This window comes from Muscardinus avellanarius (genome assembly GCF_963383645.1).
Source record: "Muscardinus avellanarius genome assembly, chromosome: 18".
Classification (NCBI taxonomy): domain Eukaryota; kingdom Metazoa; phylum Chordata; class Mammalia; order Rodentia; family Gliridae; genus Muscardinus; species Muscardinus avellanarius.
Window position 1 is genome coordinate 40,098,097 of NC_137804.1, and position 15,662 is coordinate 40,113,758.

The window sequence follows — 15,662 nt, forward strand, 5'->3', positions numbered from 1 at the left end:
CCTCCATGTTGCTAGAACCCTCTCAGACTACAGGTATCTGCAAACCTTGCCAATACATCTCTGTAATAATGCTCCTGCCCCTCTGGGGTTCAGGTCCTGCTCATTAGAGACTAAATATTAGAGCTGGGTGAAATCTTGCCTCTACCTTGCTGTCACCTCAGGAATAAACACATGATCTGTTCTGCAAGACCCCATGCAACAGCTGGTTGAAGCTTCTGGGAGTGCTGCCCCCTCTGTCCCCTCATTAAACTGCAGCCACCTGTGCCACCCTGTCTTAATTTGCTTGGTGAGTAGTAGTGTGCTCTGGGACACGTTTTGTCACACTCCTGTGACTCTGCTTGGGCCCTAGATTTCTTGTCCTCTGTACTCTCTCCTCATAGCAAACTCCCCTTCCCTCCTTCCTTCCTTCCCTTCCCTTCCCCTCCCTTCCCTTCCCTTCCTTTGTGTGTGTGTGCGCATGCGCACGTACTCGCTCACGCGTGTTTGGGGGAGGTACCGGGATTAAACTCAGAGACATTCTACTTTCAAGCTACACACCCAGTCCTTATTTTTATTTTGAAACAATCTCACTAGGTTGATGAGAGCCTCACTACTTGCTGAGGCTGTCCTTGAACCTAAGATCCCCTGTCGGGCTGGAGTGTAGCTCAGTGGCAAAGCGCCTGCTTTGCAAGTGTGGCACTCCGGGTTCGATCCCCGGTTCCAAAAAAGACAAAAAAAAAAAAAAAAAAGAACCTTTTAAAAAGATTGCCTGGCTCAGCATTCTTCCTTTTTTCTTTCTTTCTTTCTTTCTTTCTTTTCAGTACTAGGGATGGAACCCATGGGCATTCTACATCTAAGCTATACCCTGAGCCCTATTTTTTATTCCTTGTGGGTTTTTTTTGTTTTGTTTTGTTTTGTTTTTTTGTTTTTGAAACAGGGTCTCACTGAGTTGCAAAGGGCCTTAAGTAGCTGAGGCTGTCCAGGAACCACAATCCTCCTGTCTTATCCTTCTAGATGCTGGGATTACAAGGACACACCACCCTGCTCATTCTTTCTTTTAAAGCAAACAGGAATTCCGTTTTCAAGCTGAATCTGCAAGTTCCATCATACCAACATGTTCATCACCATAAGTAATTTGTTGACTCGTGTGTTATATTTGCACGCTGTCATCTTCTGGGTCTTCTACAGGTAACCTCAGATTGCTCCCATATGGACCCCTTTCTATGCAGCAGCTCCCTAAGAGCAATGCTTTCTCTGTGCAGTCTAGCCAGGTGATAGCTGAACCTGCCGTCAGTCAGGGTACCATGGAAGGAAGAAGCTGTCTCTAGGAGTGTCAGTTTTTTGTTTTTTTGGGTGGTGGTACTGGGATTCCTAGAAACCCTTCTACCTCCGGGCTATACTCCCAGACCCTTTTTTTTTTTTTTTTTTTTTGGTGGTACTGGGGTTCCTGGAAGCCCTTCTACCTCTGGGCTACACTCCCAGACCTGTTTTTATATTTTTATTTAGAAACAGGGTCTCCTAAGCCAGAGCGCGCGACTGGCTTCGAACCTGCGCGATCCTCCTGTCTCCGCCTCCCAAGCGCGGGGATTACAAGCATGCGCCACCATGCCCGGCCAGACCCATTTTTTATATTTTATCTGGAAACAGGGTCTCTTAAGCCAGCAAGGCTGCCTTCAAACCTGCGTGATCCTCTTGTCTCCGCCTCCCTCCCAAGCGTGGGGATTACCAGCGTACACCACCACGCCGGGCTAGTTTTTTCCTCTTATCAGCTCTCATCTTAAGCCAGGACCATGATGTAAGAAGAGGTTATGCCAGAACCTATGTGCAAGGCAGTCAGTCAGCCTCCAGCTGACCAGGATGCCCATAGAGAAAGACTACAGAGTTGCTTTATGCAGCAAGTTCTCCTGCTATGCTCTTAAAATGCAGTAATTTGCCAGAACTACATTTATTTAAAAAAGGTTTGTTGGGAGCCTTGGTTTACATTGCACTTGGACTGAATTATAAAGTAATTCATCCACATCTAGAGTGCCTAGGCACAAAGTTGCTTCTTGACTCCGGGTGCATTCCAGAATGTTTCAGAATGAAAGTCACAACAGAACCAGCTATCCTGCCCTGCCTTTATTTGTTCCTCTGCCCTCCTGAGATTCTTAAATCTGCCCTCTTTTTCAAAAGCCCCTGGCCATCTTCCTTCTCCAGGAAGGTTTTCTTACCTTGACTAAATTCCCAGGTTCATTCATTGAGATTGATGTTGGATGTAGTCGGCTCCAGCTTAGCCTTTTTACTGCTGAGATTGTTTAAATGTGGTTGCACCTTTTCCTTGCCAGTAGAAAAGTGTCATAAATGGCACAAAAGGATGGAAGTGACCAGTCCCCATTTGAGCAGATGTTTCTTCTGGTGGATGGAACAGTGTAGGAACTCTGTACTGTGAGGAGGGGTAGGTTGCTGTGTTTCTGGGGGGCACTGAAATCACCTGTGCCCCCAACCTGCAGATGTAACTCTTGGAGTAGGCTACCGTGAATCTTGGAGTGGACTAACTGGACTAGCTTGTGGAGTTCCTCTTGCAAGGATGCTTGTGGCAGGGTTTGCAAAGTTGGCATAGCCTTCAGCGGGGATCACCAGAGATGGCACAAGATGGGGTGTTCGTTCAGATGGGCACTGGTGGCCTAAAGGCATAATGAGAGATTAACATCTTTGTTAGGTGAAGTATAGATTTATTTCTTTATAATGAACAACCTTTTATAGGGTTTTTTAATCAGCAAATGAGCAGTTAGTTACCAGGAAAATGTTCTGGTAAGTGTGAGGCTGTGCTCTAAGCACTTGGCTATGGGTTGGGTGGGCGGGCCTGGCCTAGCTGGCTTGTCTTTCTGTCTCTGTTGTATGGCAAGTCTTAGAGAAGAACAGACACTGGAGCCCTTTTGAGTAAGGCATGGAGATAAGACCTGACCAGTCACTGCCAGAGAAGCTCAATTCTTGGAGTCAGGGGTATCCACAGCCAAGGGACATTTCATTTCTGCTGCCTGGTCTCTGATGGGGCTTTTCTCTTCCCTTGTAGACTGCCTGGTGAAGAATGTGATGGGATCACTAGCATGTCTGCGGAGAGCGGCCCTGGGACAAGATTGAGAAATCTGCCAGTAATGGGGGATGGACTAGAAACCTCCCAAATGTCTACAACACAGGCCCAGGCCCAACCCCAGCCAGCCAACGCAGCCAGCACCAACCCCCCACCCCCGGAAACCTCCAATCCCAACAAGCCCAAGAGGCAGACCAACCAACTGCAATACCTGCTCAGAGTGGTGCTCAAGACACTATGGAAACACCAGTTTGCGTGGCCTTTCCAGCAGCCTGTGGACGCTGTCAAGCTAAACCTCCCTGTGAGTAGCTTGGGCAGGGCTGCTATTCATCCTCCATATCCTTCTGACCTGTGTGTCTCCTGGTGAGGGCAGACTTCAGGGGAGGGGGCCAGGTGGGTTTGGAGCTCTGAATGCCAGCCTAAACCGCAGGGCCCTTGAATGAGTGGTCTCAGCGATGCTGATAATTGGAGGTGAGGAAGGAGAAGGCAGTCACTGCAGCACACACCTGCACTCCAGCCACTGCCTCTGGCTCCTAAGTTTGAGGTCAGCCTAGGCAACTTAGTAAGACCCTGTCTCAAAATAAAAACAGATGGGGATTTACCTCAGAGATAGAAGACTTCTGGGTTTGATCCCCAAGATGAAAGAGAGGAGAAAGAAATGAGCTTAACTGGCTTAAAGTAACTGGTTTCTTAGATCCTGGGGTTCCAGGGAAACAAGATGGGAAGGGCTGCTCACAGGTTTCCGCCCACTTCCAGGGTGAGCTGCACTTGGGCTTGTTGCCAGTCCTGGCCCTCTCTCCTGCTCTGCTCTGCTCTGCCTGCAGGAGAGCTCAGCAGGGCTCGCAAGGCCACTAGACTCACCATCACTGTCGCCCAGCGTGCCCAAGTTATCTCCCAGGCAGCAAGTAAACGAAGGTAGTCCTGGGGAAACTGCCTGGCCACGTGCCCTGGGGAGCAGCTTTTGCGCTCTCACTGTTGGGCCATAGTGCTCTTGAACACTTTTGCTCCCCACTCCTCTTTCCCTTTTCCAGTTGCCCATGTCCCTAACTGACAGCTCATAGCTTGTCTTCTTATCTAAACCTCTAGGAGCAGTTGGAATAAATGCTTTTTTTTTCTTTCCTTTTCATACAAGCATCAACGGCTCATCTCTACATTGTCCTCTGCGGTGTGCCAAGTCCCATACCCCCTGGCAAGTGAATTAGGTGGCAGTAGCTACTGACCAAGATTTGGTCTGAGAGTGCTAGAACTGCTTATGTGGAGTAGCCTTATCCTGCCAGGCATTCCCACTCTTGAAGAAGGGATTCCCTAAGCTGACCTTTCTGGCTTGAAAATCATGTGTCTGACAACTGTCCAGTATTTACACATTCAAATATGTCCAAATACATATCAGATGCATTAGGGGGAGAGAGTCAGGAGGGGGCACCACAGGTCTGGGTAAGGAACTGGCTCAGGAGGGGGGTGGTAGAGGTAGAAGGCCACACCTAAATTGATCAAGACAAGGATTGGAGGCAGTAGCTGTGGCCGCCCACAGGGTACTCTAGAGGCTGTTGGGGTAGCTTGTGACACAGGTCTCTAGCTGGGTGCACCAAGCCACCACGCCCAGCTTGGCACACACTTATCATCCCAGCACTTGGGAGGTGGAAGACTGGAGGATCTCGGTTCATGAACAGCCTCAGCTACTTAGGCCCTTTTCAACAGTAAAAAAGACTAAAAAATTAGGGCTGGGGGTATAGCTCAGAGGTAGATTTCCCCTGGGTCTCATCCCCAGTACCACCAAAAAAAAAAAAAAAGAAAAGAAAGAAAGTAAATGCAAAGAACCAACCAGGTGTGGTGGCATACACTTGTAATCCCAGTTCTTGGGAGACAGACATGAGAATTGCAGGTTCGAAGCCACCCTCAAGAACTTAGGCCCTCTGCAACTTAGACTGTGTTTCCAAATAAAAGAATAAAGCAGGCTTGGAATATAGCTCATAGATAGAACGCCCCTGAGTTCTGTTCCAAGTAACACACACACACACACACACACACACACACACACGGCGAAGCCAGGTGTGGTAATGCACGCTTGTAATCCCCGGGCTTGGGAGGCTGAGACAGGAGGATCACACAGGTTCGAAGCCAGTCTCAGCTACTTAGTGAGGCTCTCAGCAACTTAGTGAGACCCTGTTCCCAAATAAAAATATAAAATAGGTCTGGGAGTATAGCCCAGAGGCAGAAAGCCCCTGGGTTCCACTCCCAGTACCACCCCCCAAAAAAAAAAAGTGAAAAACTCCAAGATGGAAGGAGGCTAGGGTAGAACCCAGGGGCTCTGAGGCATTCATGGGCATTGGGCAAGGTCAAGAGAGCAAGAGGCCCACAGAGCAGTGGGAGGATGGCCAGTGACAGCCGCCTCAGAACAGAAGAGATGACGATGCCTGCCTTCCTTTCCTGGTGGCCTGTGGGGGCGGGGGGGGGCATTGTTGACATTAGAAGACAGGACACAGAACTAGAAGCCAGATCTACAGTGGTTTGACCAAGAGGGTGAGGATCCAAAGCCATCACTATCAAGGAACTTGTTCATAAAGGAAAGTGTGTCAGGGCCAGAATGAAGGTCTTATAGGGCGGAGGAAGAGGATTGCAATATAGAGAGCAGAAACAGCAGCCTGGCATGGTGGTGCACGCTTGTAATCCCAGCATTCAGGAGGCTGAGCCTGGAGGATCACATTTCGCAGACAGCCTCAGCTACTTAGTGAGACCCTGTTTCAAAATAAAGAATAAACAGTAGGGTTGGGGATGTAGCTTGGAGGTAGAATGCCCCTGGGTTCCATCTCCAGACCTGCAAAAATAAAAGAGAGCAGAGACCGAAAAGGCCAAGGAAAGGGGGCCCTGGAGACTTGCGTACTTGAGAAAGCAGCACCCAGATCAGATCCAGGGAACAGTGCTGGCCAGTGGGCCAGGCAGGTATGTGAGGCCCAGGGCAGCTGTCTTCTAAGGTTGGCCAGGATTCTGCTTCTCTGGGTAGAATGTGAATGAACTTGGCTCCATAACAGCCAGCATCACCCTCAACATCTCTGACACTGCCATGCGGAGAGGGAGGACACAGAGGAGGGAGTTTGCTGGTCAGGGTGGCCTTGCAGCCTTGTGGCTGACTAGGAGGAGCCGGCCAGTTGGCAGCAGCATCACAGTGGTGCTGAAAAGAGCTTCCTCTTCTTTAAGAGCTTTTAAGAAAACCACTCCAAGTTCTCCCGATTGTGTTTTCTGACAAATTCCAAATTTCCACCTGTTTTTTAGCCTCTTGTCATGCCCTTAAGCTGTTGGTTCCTCTCCCCCAACAGTCTACCTTCATTCTTTTTTTTTTTTTTTTTTTTTTTTTTTACTTTCATGTGTGTGTGTTGGGGGATGTACTGGAGATTGGACCAGGAGCATTCTACCTCTGAGCTACACCCCCAGCCTTTTTTTTTTTTTTTTTTTTTTTTTTTTGGTGGTACTGGTGTGGAACCCAGAGGCTTTCTACCTCCGGGCTATACTCCCAGACCTATTTTATATTTTATTTGGAAACAGGGTCTCACTAAGTTGCTGAGAGCCTCACTAAGTAGCTGAGGCTGGCTTCGAACCTGCGCCATCCTCCTGTCTCAGCCTCCCAAGCGCGGGGATTACAAGCCGATCACGCCCGGCTTTATTTATTTATTTTGAAACAGGCTTTCACTGAGTTATGGAAGGCCTCAACTTAGGCTTAGTAGCTGAGGCTGGTCATGAACCTGTGCGATCCTCCTGTCTCAGCCACCCAGGTACTGGGGTTACAAGCATGCGCCACCACGCAGGCTTCACTTCTCTTTCTGTGCCCTCTAATTCTCTTCACTCTTGAGCCACCTGACACACTGTGACCAATGCACTTGCCAGGCACTTGGAGACCTTTGACATGGAATAATATCTCTCTATGAGATGATGTAGTTGGGCTTAGTTCTCTTGGGAAAGGAGGCCAGAACATGATGTAGCATAAAACGTCTGGGTTTGAGTACCCCCGGCCTCCTGCCTGGGACACCTGGGTGTTCACATGCAGTCCTTCTCAGCATAGGGTCCTGTTCTGTGGCAGTCCTGACATGCAGGTATGGACCTTATTCCTTTCTTAATGTCAGCGAAATCCAAAGGCCCTCTAGCCTGCTGCCATTTTGGGATAGAACCATGGCACTTGTTGATAATTTTGCTCTCCTCTCTGCAACAGCCTCTCTGTCTCTAGCTGTTCCACTTGTGAATGGTTCTGGTAGTCTTCCTGCCCATCCTCAGAGATTGAAGGTCTTGGTGGATTTGGCCAAGAGGCCATAGCTGGGCCAGCCCTTACGGGCTTGCCATCTGTTTGAGCACCCTACCTGGCTCTCTGATCCTGCCACCTGGAAACTCATATACTGCTTAATCTGTCTCAGTTTCCGTGTGTGTGTGTGTGTGTGTGTGTGTGTGTGTGTGTGTGTGTGTGTGTGTGTTATTTTTAATTATTTTTGTGCTGGGAATTGAACCCCGGGGCATTCTTCCTCTAGGCTATACCCCTACCCCATTTTCTATTTTTAAGTTTTGAAAAAGGATCTCATTAATTTGTTGAGGCTGGCCTCCAATCTATGATACTCCTATCTCAGCTTCCCAAGTACTGGGATTACAAGTGTGTGCCACTTCCCCACCCCCACCCCCAGGCTCTTTGTATTATTTTTGAAAAATAAGTTTTTAGTATTAGACTAGTTTAGATTTAGATAAAAGCTGTGAGGTTAGTACAGAGTTTGATTTCAAGGGCCTTAGACATTCACACCTGTCCTCTGGCCCCTTCTGTTGGAAGCCAGCCTCAGCTGGCTTAAGAAACCCTGTTTCCAAATAAAAATATAAAAAATAGGTCTGGGAGTATAGCCCAGAGGTAGCAGGTCCCTGAGTTCCACCCCCAGTACCACTAAAAAAAAAAAAAGAGAGAGAGAGAGAAGAGAAAGAAATTGATAAACCCGTTTCAAGATGGGGCAATTGACAGCTTGCGTATTTTCCCTCCAAGCTGCTATGCAGCATTTAGGAATCCTCCTCTGGTCCTCCATCTTGGGCTCCACTCAAGGCCGCTTGCCAGCACCATGGAAGAGCTTTGTTCTGTGCTATGGGCCCAGCATGGTTGTCAGGGTGACACTGACCTTTGCTCTCTGCTCCCCAGGATTACTATAAAATCATTAAAACGCCTATGGATATGGGAACAATAAAGAAGCGCTTGGAAAACAACTATTACTGGAATGCTCAGGAATGTATCCAGGACTTCAACACTATGTTTACAAATTGTTACATCTACAACAAGGTGAGATGTGGGGACAGGTGCCCAGCTGCCCTGGGGGTAGGGGAGCTGAAGGAGATGGGGGGCTTATCAGGAGCCCCCGGGTAGTGTGCTGGGAGCTGGGCTTGGAGTCTGAAGCAGGAACTCTTCGGAGGTGGGCTGATGGCAGGAGACCTTTGGAGATGGAGGTGACAGGCCTGGGACCGACTGTGCCTGGGACTGGGTTTGTTTCTTTAACAGGGAGGAGGGTGTTGGCCTCAATGAGCTGTCCTTGTGAGCCTGAAGCTTGTGCTTCTGGTACCCTTGGGGTTTTGGTTCCTCTGCATGTCTAGCTGAGAAGGTGCAAGGAGGACAGTCCATTGGGATGGTACAAATTGTCAGAGATCCTCCGCGAATGTAGCTGTGCAGAGGTGTGCGCAGAGAGAAACCTCCATACAAGAGAGGGTGCATGGGGCTGACCAAGAGCCCAGCAGCAGTTCTGTGGTCACAGTCTCCAGGAACTGTGGACATGACCAGGGGTAAATCTTGGTCATAGGATTGAGTGTCCCCTGATTTTACTTAACACCCAGGTCGCTCCCTAACCCCGTACGTAGCCACACTTTCGGCTCGGCTGTGCCATGAAGCCAGATTATTTGTTTACAGTTCAGACCACAGATGTGATTAAAACCAACCCTTTCATAGAACGACTCTGGAGGGAGACACTATACAGAACTCAGCTTTTGACCTCTGCTGGTGTAGTGGGTAAAATTGCCCAGAAGAGATGGGTAGGTGAGTTTCTTGAAGTTTACTGTGTTTTGTAAAGTCTTAGCTCTCCCCACTTAGGTGGAAGTGAAATATATAGACCAGGCTGTCCGTTTAGAGCTGAGTGGGAACAGCATGTTCTGGACGAGGTGGCAGACTGGGACCCATAAGGCAGTGTGAGATGAGCCTTGTCCACATCCCACGGAGCTGTCTTGGGGGTACATTGGGGAGAACTGTTGGAACCCTGCTAAAGTATTTGCGTCAAGAAATCCTGTGTAATTTGAGAGTATTTTAGTGAATTGAGTTGTGTCCCAGGAAGCCCTAAAGCCAGGAAGGCCCCTGTCAAGGACTGGCTGAACTTGGTAGGTGCTTAAGGCATTAGGATGGTTTCTCAGAGAGACAGGAGCTTAAACAGTGAAGGGAGGTACAGTCTCAGCACCCCTGTAGGGACACCTGGGAGTGTAACCTCGTAGCATCACCTGGCCCTTGGGGGCCCAGATCAGAGAAGGCGCCCAAATACGATGCTTTATGCATTGGGGCAAGGGGTGGCCCGGGTGGCCAATCCAGAGAGGTGGGGAGGGGACGCTTCCGCCTCTACCCCACGTGTCTCCTCATCCAGCCTGGAGATGACATCGTCTTAATGGCAGAAGCTCTGGAGAAGCTTTTCTTGCAAAAAATCAACGAGCTGCCCACAGAAGAAACTGAGATCATGATAGTCCAGGCAAAAGGAAGAGGACGTGGGAGGAAAGAAGCAGGTACTGAAACAGCAAGAAATCTGCTGTGTTTCTCCCTGTTCTCTGTGCTTTCCCAAGTTGCTTGTTTGCTTGGTACCAGGGATAGAACCCAGGGGTATTCTACCTCTGAGCTATACCCCAGCCCTATTTTTTTCTTTTATTTTGAAACAGGGTCTCACAATTTGCAGGGGGCCTCACTAAATTTCTGGAGCTGGCACAAACCTGCAATCCTCCTTTCTCAGCCTTCCAACTACTGGGATTACAAGTGTGCGCCCCTTGCCTGGCTGTGCTTCCCAAGTTCAGTGGAGGCCTGAGTGTGGTGGGAAGGATATGATGACAATACATGCCAGAGTGCTGTGGTTTGGATCAGTTTCAGTATTGGGGCCCCCCACATGGGGCCCTGTGACCTCCACCCCCAAGTAGCAGTCATTGGGCCCTGTTCCGCTTTTCCCAACAGTGGTTGATTTATTTGGTCAAAAAGAAAATAAACCTTTCCCAAGCATTTGTCATTATTTGAATTCTTGACCTTGCCAGTATTGTAGATGGCATTTGCTTTTCTTTTCCTTTTTTTTTTTTTAATACTTTTATTGGTGCATTATAGTCTCACATCATAATATAGTTCATAGTAGTAATGACCTGCCGCACAGTGCTTGGTGAGCTTCCCAGCTCCTCCCCCCTGCCTTTCCCCGCCCAGGAGTCGTTGAGCTTGGCACTGGATTCTCTCGTATGAACCTAATGTCAGTGGAAGGGAGTCTTTCCTTCATTGATTCCATCTTACCACCACCACCTCCCTGGCACCACTGGAGTTTCTCTTCTATTATCTAAGGTCCTCTGGTATCCCAAATACTTTTTATTTTATTGTGTCTTTGCTGGGAATTGAACCCAGGGCCTTGTGCATACTAGGAAAGCGCTTTGCCACTGAGCTATACCCCAGCCTCACTTTTCTGTTCTAGACTAAATAGCCTGACCAGAAGGAATTTGAACCATCATGCCTACCCTGAAGCCTGAGGTCTGTTATCTGAACCACCCTGATGCAGTTGTGCCACAGCTGTGCCCACCTTTGATGCTTAGTCACCTGAAGTCAACTACACCCTCCTCATCTGTCTCTGTGTCTTGCCTCTCCTGCCTCTCCACTGACACAGGATTCTTGAGGCCAGCTGGAAGAGTTGCCCACTCAATTATTTCTGTGGGGAAATCTCTTATAGCTGTTTCTGCGTGCTGTGCTGGCCTTGGAGCCTCTGCTACAGAAGGGTGATGTTCTCAAAGCAGTCCTAGTGCGAGTCGCTTGCTTCTCTGAGGAGAAGCCTAGCCTGGCCTTGTACCCTGCTCTGTAGTCGCAGTGGTACTGGGGCAGCTGAGTGCCCTGCAGTCCTTGGAGTAACCACAGAAAACCAGTCTTGCTGGTCACCTCTTGCCTGCTGCACGCACAGTCACTTTTTTTTCCCCCCTTCCATGAGGAGCCTGGTCCTTGCCTTCTGGGACCAGGATCTTGGTCCATACATGGCCAGACATGGTGAGGCCTTTTCTCTTCCGGTTCTGGGAAAAGCTCCAATGTGGTGCCTGTGGGGAAGGATAATTGGGTAACTCAGCAGAGCCTCCCTTTGTTTTACCTGAGGAGCCTTGGCCATCCTGCAGATGGAGGCCTTTTTGTTTATGTTTGTACTGGGGATTGAATGAAGGGGTAATCTGTTCCCATGCTACCCTTCAGACCTTTTTACTTATTTTTTATTTTCAAACAGTCTCACTATGTCGCTAAGGCTGGCTTCCAACCTGTAATCCTCCCATCTTAGCCTCCTAAGTAGTTTGGTTTATAGGTGTGTGCCTCCACACCCGGCTGATGGTAGCATTTCGTAGCGTACTGGGCATCTGTATTCCTTTCTGCAGTGGCCGGTGTGCGTGTGGAGGATGTGGCTGCCCTGGCCTTGCTCTTTGGCTCTGGTCCTGTGGTCCATTTGCGCGCATTAGCACTCTGGTCAGAGCCCATGTTTTGGAGCTGGTCGAGCATGTTGTGTGGCTGTTTAGTCTACACACTCACCCTCACACTTGCAGGGAGGTGGCCTGAGGTAGTCACGAATGGCAACGGCTACCCACCCATCTCCGTTGTGCCAGGCGGTGGGTCATGCCAGTTTCCAGAAGTCTTGGCGAGGGTGGCCACCACAGGGCCTGCCAGGGCACTTCCTCAGAAGGCAGCCCTTCTGGGAATGAGCACTGCTCTGGCTGGAAGCGCTGAGGAACATTTTCTTGATCTTCACTTACAGTCCTGCCAACCCTGCGCGGCCTGCCTGCTTCTGCAGTCTAGGTTGCTGTTCCCATAAAGGGGCCTTCGTGTCCTGGTGGAGAGTTGTGAAATGGAACTCACCCGTTTTTCCAGCCCTGGGGCCAGCGGGTGGGTTTGGTGTCAGGGCTGCTGTTTACGAGGTGAATGCACCAGGCAAGTATGTGTTGGAGTCCTGGCAAAGTCAGTCAGCATGTGTCAGCACAGCTTCTAACTCCTTGTCCTTATGATTGGTAGGGACGGCAAAGCCCGGCGTTTCCACGGTCCCAAACACAACTCAAGCATCAACTCCTCCGCAGACCCAGACCCCTCAGCAGAACCCTCCACCTGTGCAGGCCACACCTCACCCCTTCCCTGCCGTCACCCCAGACCTCATCGTCCAGACCCCTGTCATGACAGTGGTGCCTCCCCAGCCACTGCAGACGCCCCCACCGGTGCCACCCCAGCCACCACCCCCACCTGCTCCAGCCCCCCAGCCTGTGCAGAGCCACCCGCCCATCATCGCAGCCACCCCACAGCCTGTGAAGGTGAGTGTCTGGGGTACTGGTGGAATGCTCCTACCAGGAACAGGGTGTTGCAGGAGACAGGTGGTCCTGTTCCTGCTAATGCCTTGTTGCAGAGCCTGTCCGTGCTCACAGGTGTTTCTGGGAGTATCTTGCCTTATTTTGTTTTTATTTTTTGGTACTGGGGGTTGAATCCAGGGTCATTCTACCTCAGAGCATTTGGAAACAGGGTCTTGCTAGGTTGATAAGTCTTACTATTTGCTAAGGCTGTCCTCAAACCTGCGGTCTTCTGTCTCAGCCTCCCAAGTACTGGGATCCAAGAGCTGGAACCCTGCTGGTCCAGAGTTTCATAACCATGTTACATTTCCCAGTGGGCTCCTCTGGGCACTGCAGGAGAGGTCCCTGGCATTAAGTAGTAAATGGCTTCAAGTGGTTCTCTGGCCTCTGAGTGAGCAGATCCTGTACTGAGTTGTGTGCTTTCTCCTGCAGCTGGCTAGTCCTGTTCTAGCTGCAGAACAGAGGGGTGGGACAGTGTCCCTCTGTGCATGCTGGCACGCTGGCTGTGCGTAGTTTCAGGGGTGGCCTAAGGGGTAGCTCTATAGGCCACCACATCTAACCAAGCCTGTCACACCTGTGCTCCTGGCAGACAAAAAAAGGGGTGAAGAGGAAAGCAGACACCACCACTCCCACCACCATCGACCCCATTCATGAGCCCCCATCACTGCCCCCGGAGCCTAAGGCCACCAAGTTGGGCCCCCGGAGGGAGAGCAGCCGGCCTGTGAAGCCCCCAAAGAAGGATGTGCCCGACTCGCAACAGCACCCAGCACCAGAGAAGAGCAGCAAGGTCTCAGAGCAGCTCAAGTGCTGTAGTGGCATCCTCAAGGAGATGTTTGCCAAGAAGCACGCAGCCTACGCCTGGCCCTTCTACAAGCCCGTGGACGTGGAGGCACTGGGCCTGCATGACTACTGCGACATCATCAAGCACCCCATGGACATGAGCACAATCAAGGTGAGCCCCCATTCCCCTGGAGTGGAGGGATAGGAGTGCAGGCTGAGGCAGAAACCTTCCGATCCTCAGGACCTCCTTCCCCAGGGCCCTTGCTGGACCAGTCTAAGGTGGCCTGGCCTGCTGTTTCGGTGAACTGTGTAGACTTTTCCCCACTAGTCCAAAGAGACTTGGCGCCCCCTGCTGGAATTTTATGGATATGCAATGAGAGAATGTGTGCAAACTCCTCCCTTGCTCTTGTCTGAGAAGCAACAAGTATCTTCTGTGGCCCTAGTAGATTCTCTAGGAGAACTTGGGGCTGGGTTCCTTGATTGAATTAAGACTTTGTATTTTTTCTTCTTGTAAGAATAGAGTAAGGCTGCCTGAACACAGGATAGGCAGGGGACAGTGCTGTGTTCCTTTGACCAGTGTCCTGTTAGGTATCTCCACAATCAGAACTGGACCTAGCCCTCTGCTAATCTTCCCTTCAATTCTGAATTAAACTTGTTCTCTTGGGATTCTGTGTCCCCTTGCCCTCTGGCCAGTCATAGTGACACCTGCGGGTGAGCTTAGGTTGCTACCAGGGCAATTCCCAGCCTGATACTTCCTGTTTGTTGAGTGTCTCTTTGTCATCTGTTGCTGAGACCTGGAGCGGTGGCCTCTCCCCCAGCCCTAGATTAAACTGACAGCCATTAGGAAGCCTATAGGCAGCCATCACTGCTGCTGCTGGCCACCAATTGGAACAGAGGCACACAAGGCTGACTGGGACCTCTCTTGTTTTTCTAGTCTAAACTGGAGTCCCGTGAGTACCGAGATGCTCAGGAATTTGGTGCTGATGTCCGATTGATGTTCTCCAACTGCTACAAGTACAACCCTCCTGACCATGAGGTGGTAGCCATGGCCCGAAAGCTCCAGGTGAGGCTCTGGGGAGGGTGCGTCAGACCCTTCATGGGCCCTGGCAAATGTTATTTCTGTCATTCTGGGATAATACCATGAGGCTTTGGAAGAGTAGATTCAACTTAGGCTAATGCATACATTGTTGAGCTGGGTTGATTATTTAAGCAGGGTGTCTTTTTTTTTTCTTGGGTGGGGGGGTATGTTCTACTAAAAGCCACCTTCCTACCCTCTACCTGTACTATGTTGCCCTTGGCTGGAAGAGCATGTGTGCTATGCATAGCCCAGTCTTGTCTCTAAAATGTCTCAAGTTGGCTGGGAACACTGTTGCCAGGAAGACACTTTGTTGTGAGCCAGAATAACTATTCTGCTTTGGGTATTCTTTATCAGAGCCTTGAAAGCCTATGTTTTAGCTGCAAGGTAGCTGTTGCTGGATGTTCCATGTTGCTACAATTCTCTATTGGGTAAAATTCACAGTCCCTATATCCTTCAAATTGAAATTCCCAGGTGGTATGTACTGTAAAATGCATGTGAGGAGCCGGGCGTGGTGGCGCACACTTGTAATCCCCGCGCCTGGGAGGCGGAGACAGGAGGATCACGCAGGTTCGAAGCCAGCCGCGCGTGCTGGCTCAGGAGACCCTGTTTCCAAAAATGAAAATGTAAAAATAGGTCTGGGAGTATAGCCCGGAGGTAGAAGGGCTTCCAGGAACCCCAGTACCACCAAAAAAAAAATGCATGTGAGGAAAGGAGGTTATGGCATAATTGTGTAAACTAAGTCTGTTGAAAAAGAAGAGTGGGGCGTGGTGGTGCACGCTTGTCATCCCAGCATTTGGAAGGCTGAGACCAGAGAATCGCAGTTCATGGACAGCCACAGCTACTTAGTGAGGCCAGCCCTCTGCATCTCAGTGAGACCCGGTTTCGAAGAATAAAAAATAGGGCAACGGGTGTAGCTCAGCCTGGGCTTCATCCCCAGACCCGTCCCCCCACCCTCCCCAAAAAAAGAACACTTCAGGATCACATGGGCTTGTAAGAAGAGATACAATTCATGTCTAAGTTATCCTTCTTCCTCATACTCACAGGTGCCAGGTGTCCAGTCTTCACTCATTTCTTTGGCCAGTAAACTGATAAGAGCTTGTTACTTGTTAAGAAGGGGAGTAAAGGCGAGTAGGAGAAAAATATCACTTTGAAACTGGCCATCTGTTAGCTACCAGG

At 50.0% G+C, this 15,662-nt stretch overlaps 1 protein-coding gene across 3 annotated transcripts in view; it reads left to right on the forward strand.

Moving 5' to 3' along the window:
• Positions 1-3,065: 3,065 nt before the first annotated feature.
• Positions 3,066-15,662, forward strand: part of BRD4 (bromodomain containing 4) — a gene marked incomplete at both ends in the record, with an annotated part of 34,741 nt that continues 22,144 nt past the window's right edge. For all 3 annotated transcript variants that reach the window (XM_080715705.1, XM_080715706.1, XM_080715707.1), the window contains 6 exons: positions 3,066-3,350; positions 8,205-8,342; positions 9,679-9,814; positions 12,306-12,595; positions 13,218-13,580; positions 14,343-14,471. In XM_080715705.1, coding sequence (XP_080571831.1) covers positions 3,066-3,350; positions 8,205-8,342; positions 9,679-9,814; positions 12,306-12,595; positions 13,218-13,580; positions 14,343-14,471 — 1,341 coding nt within the window. The remainder of the gene's footprint in view (positions 3,351-8,204; positions 8,343-9,678; positions 9,815-12,305; positions 12,596-13,217; positions 13,581-14,342; positions 14,472-15,662) is intronic.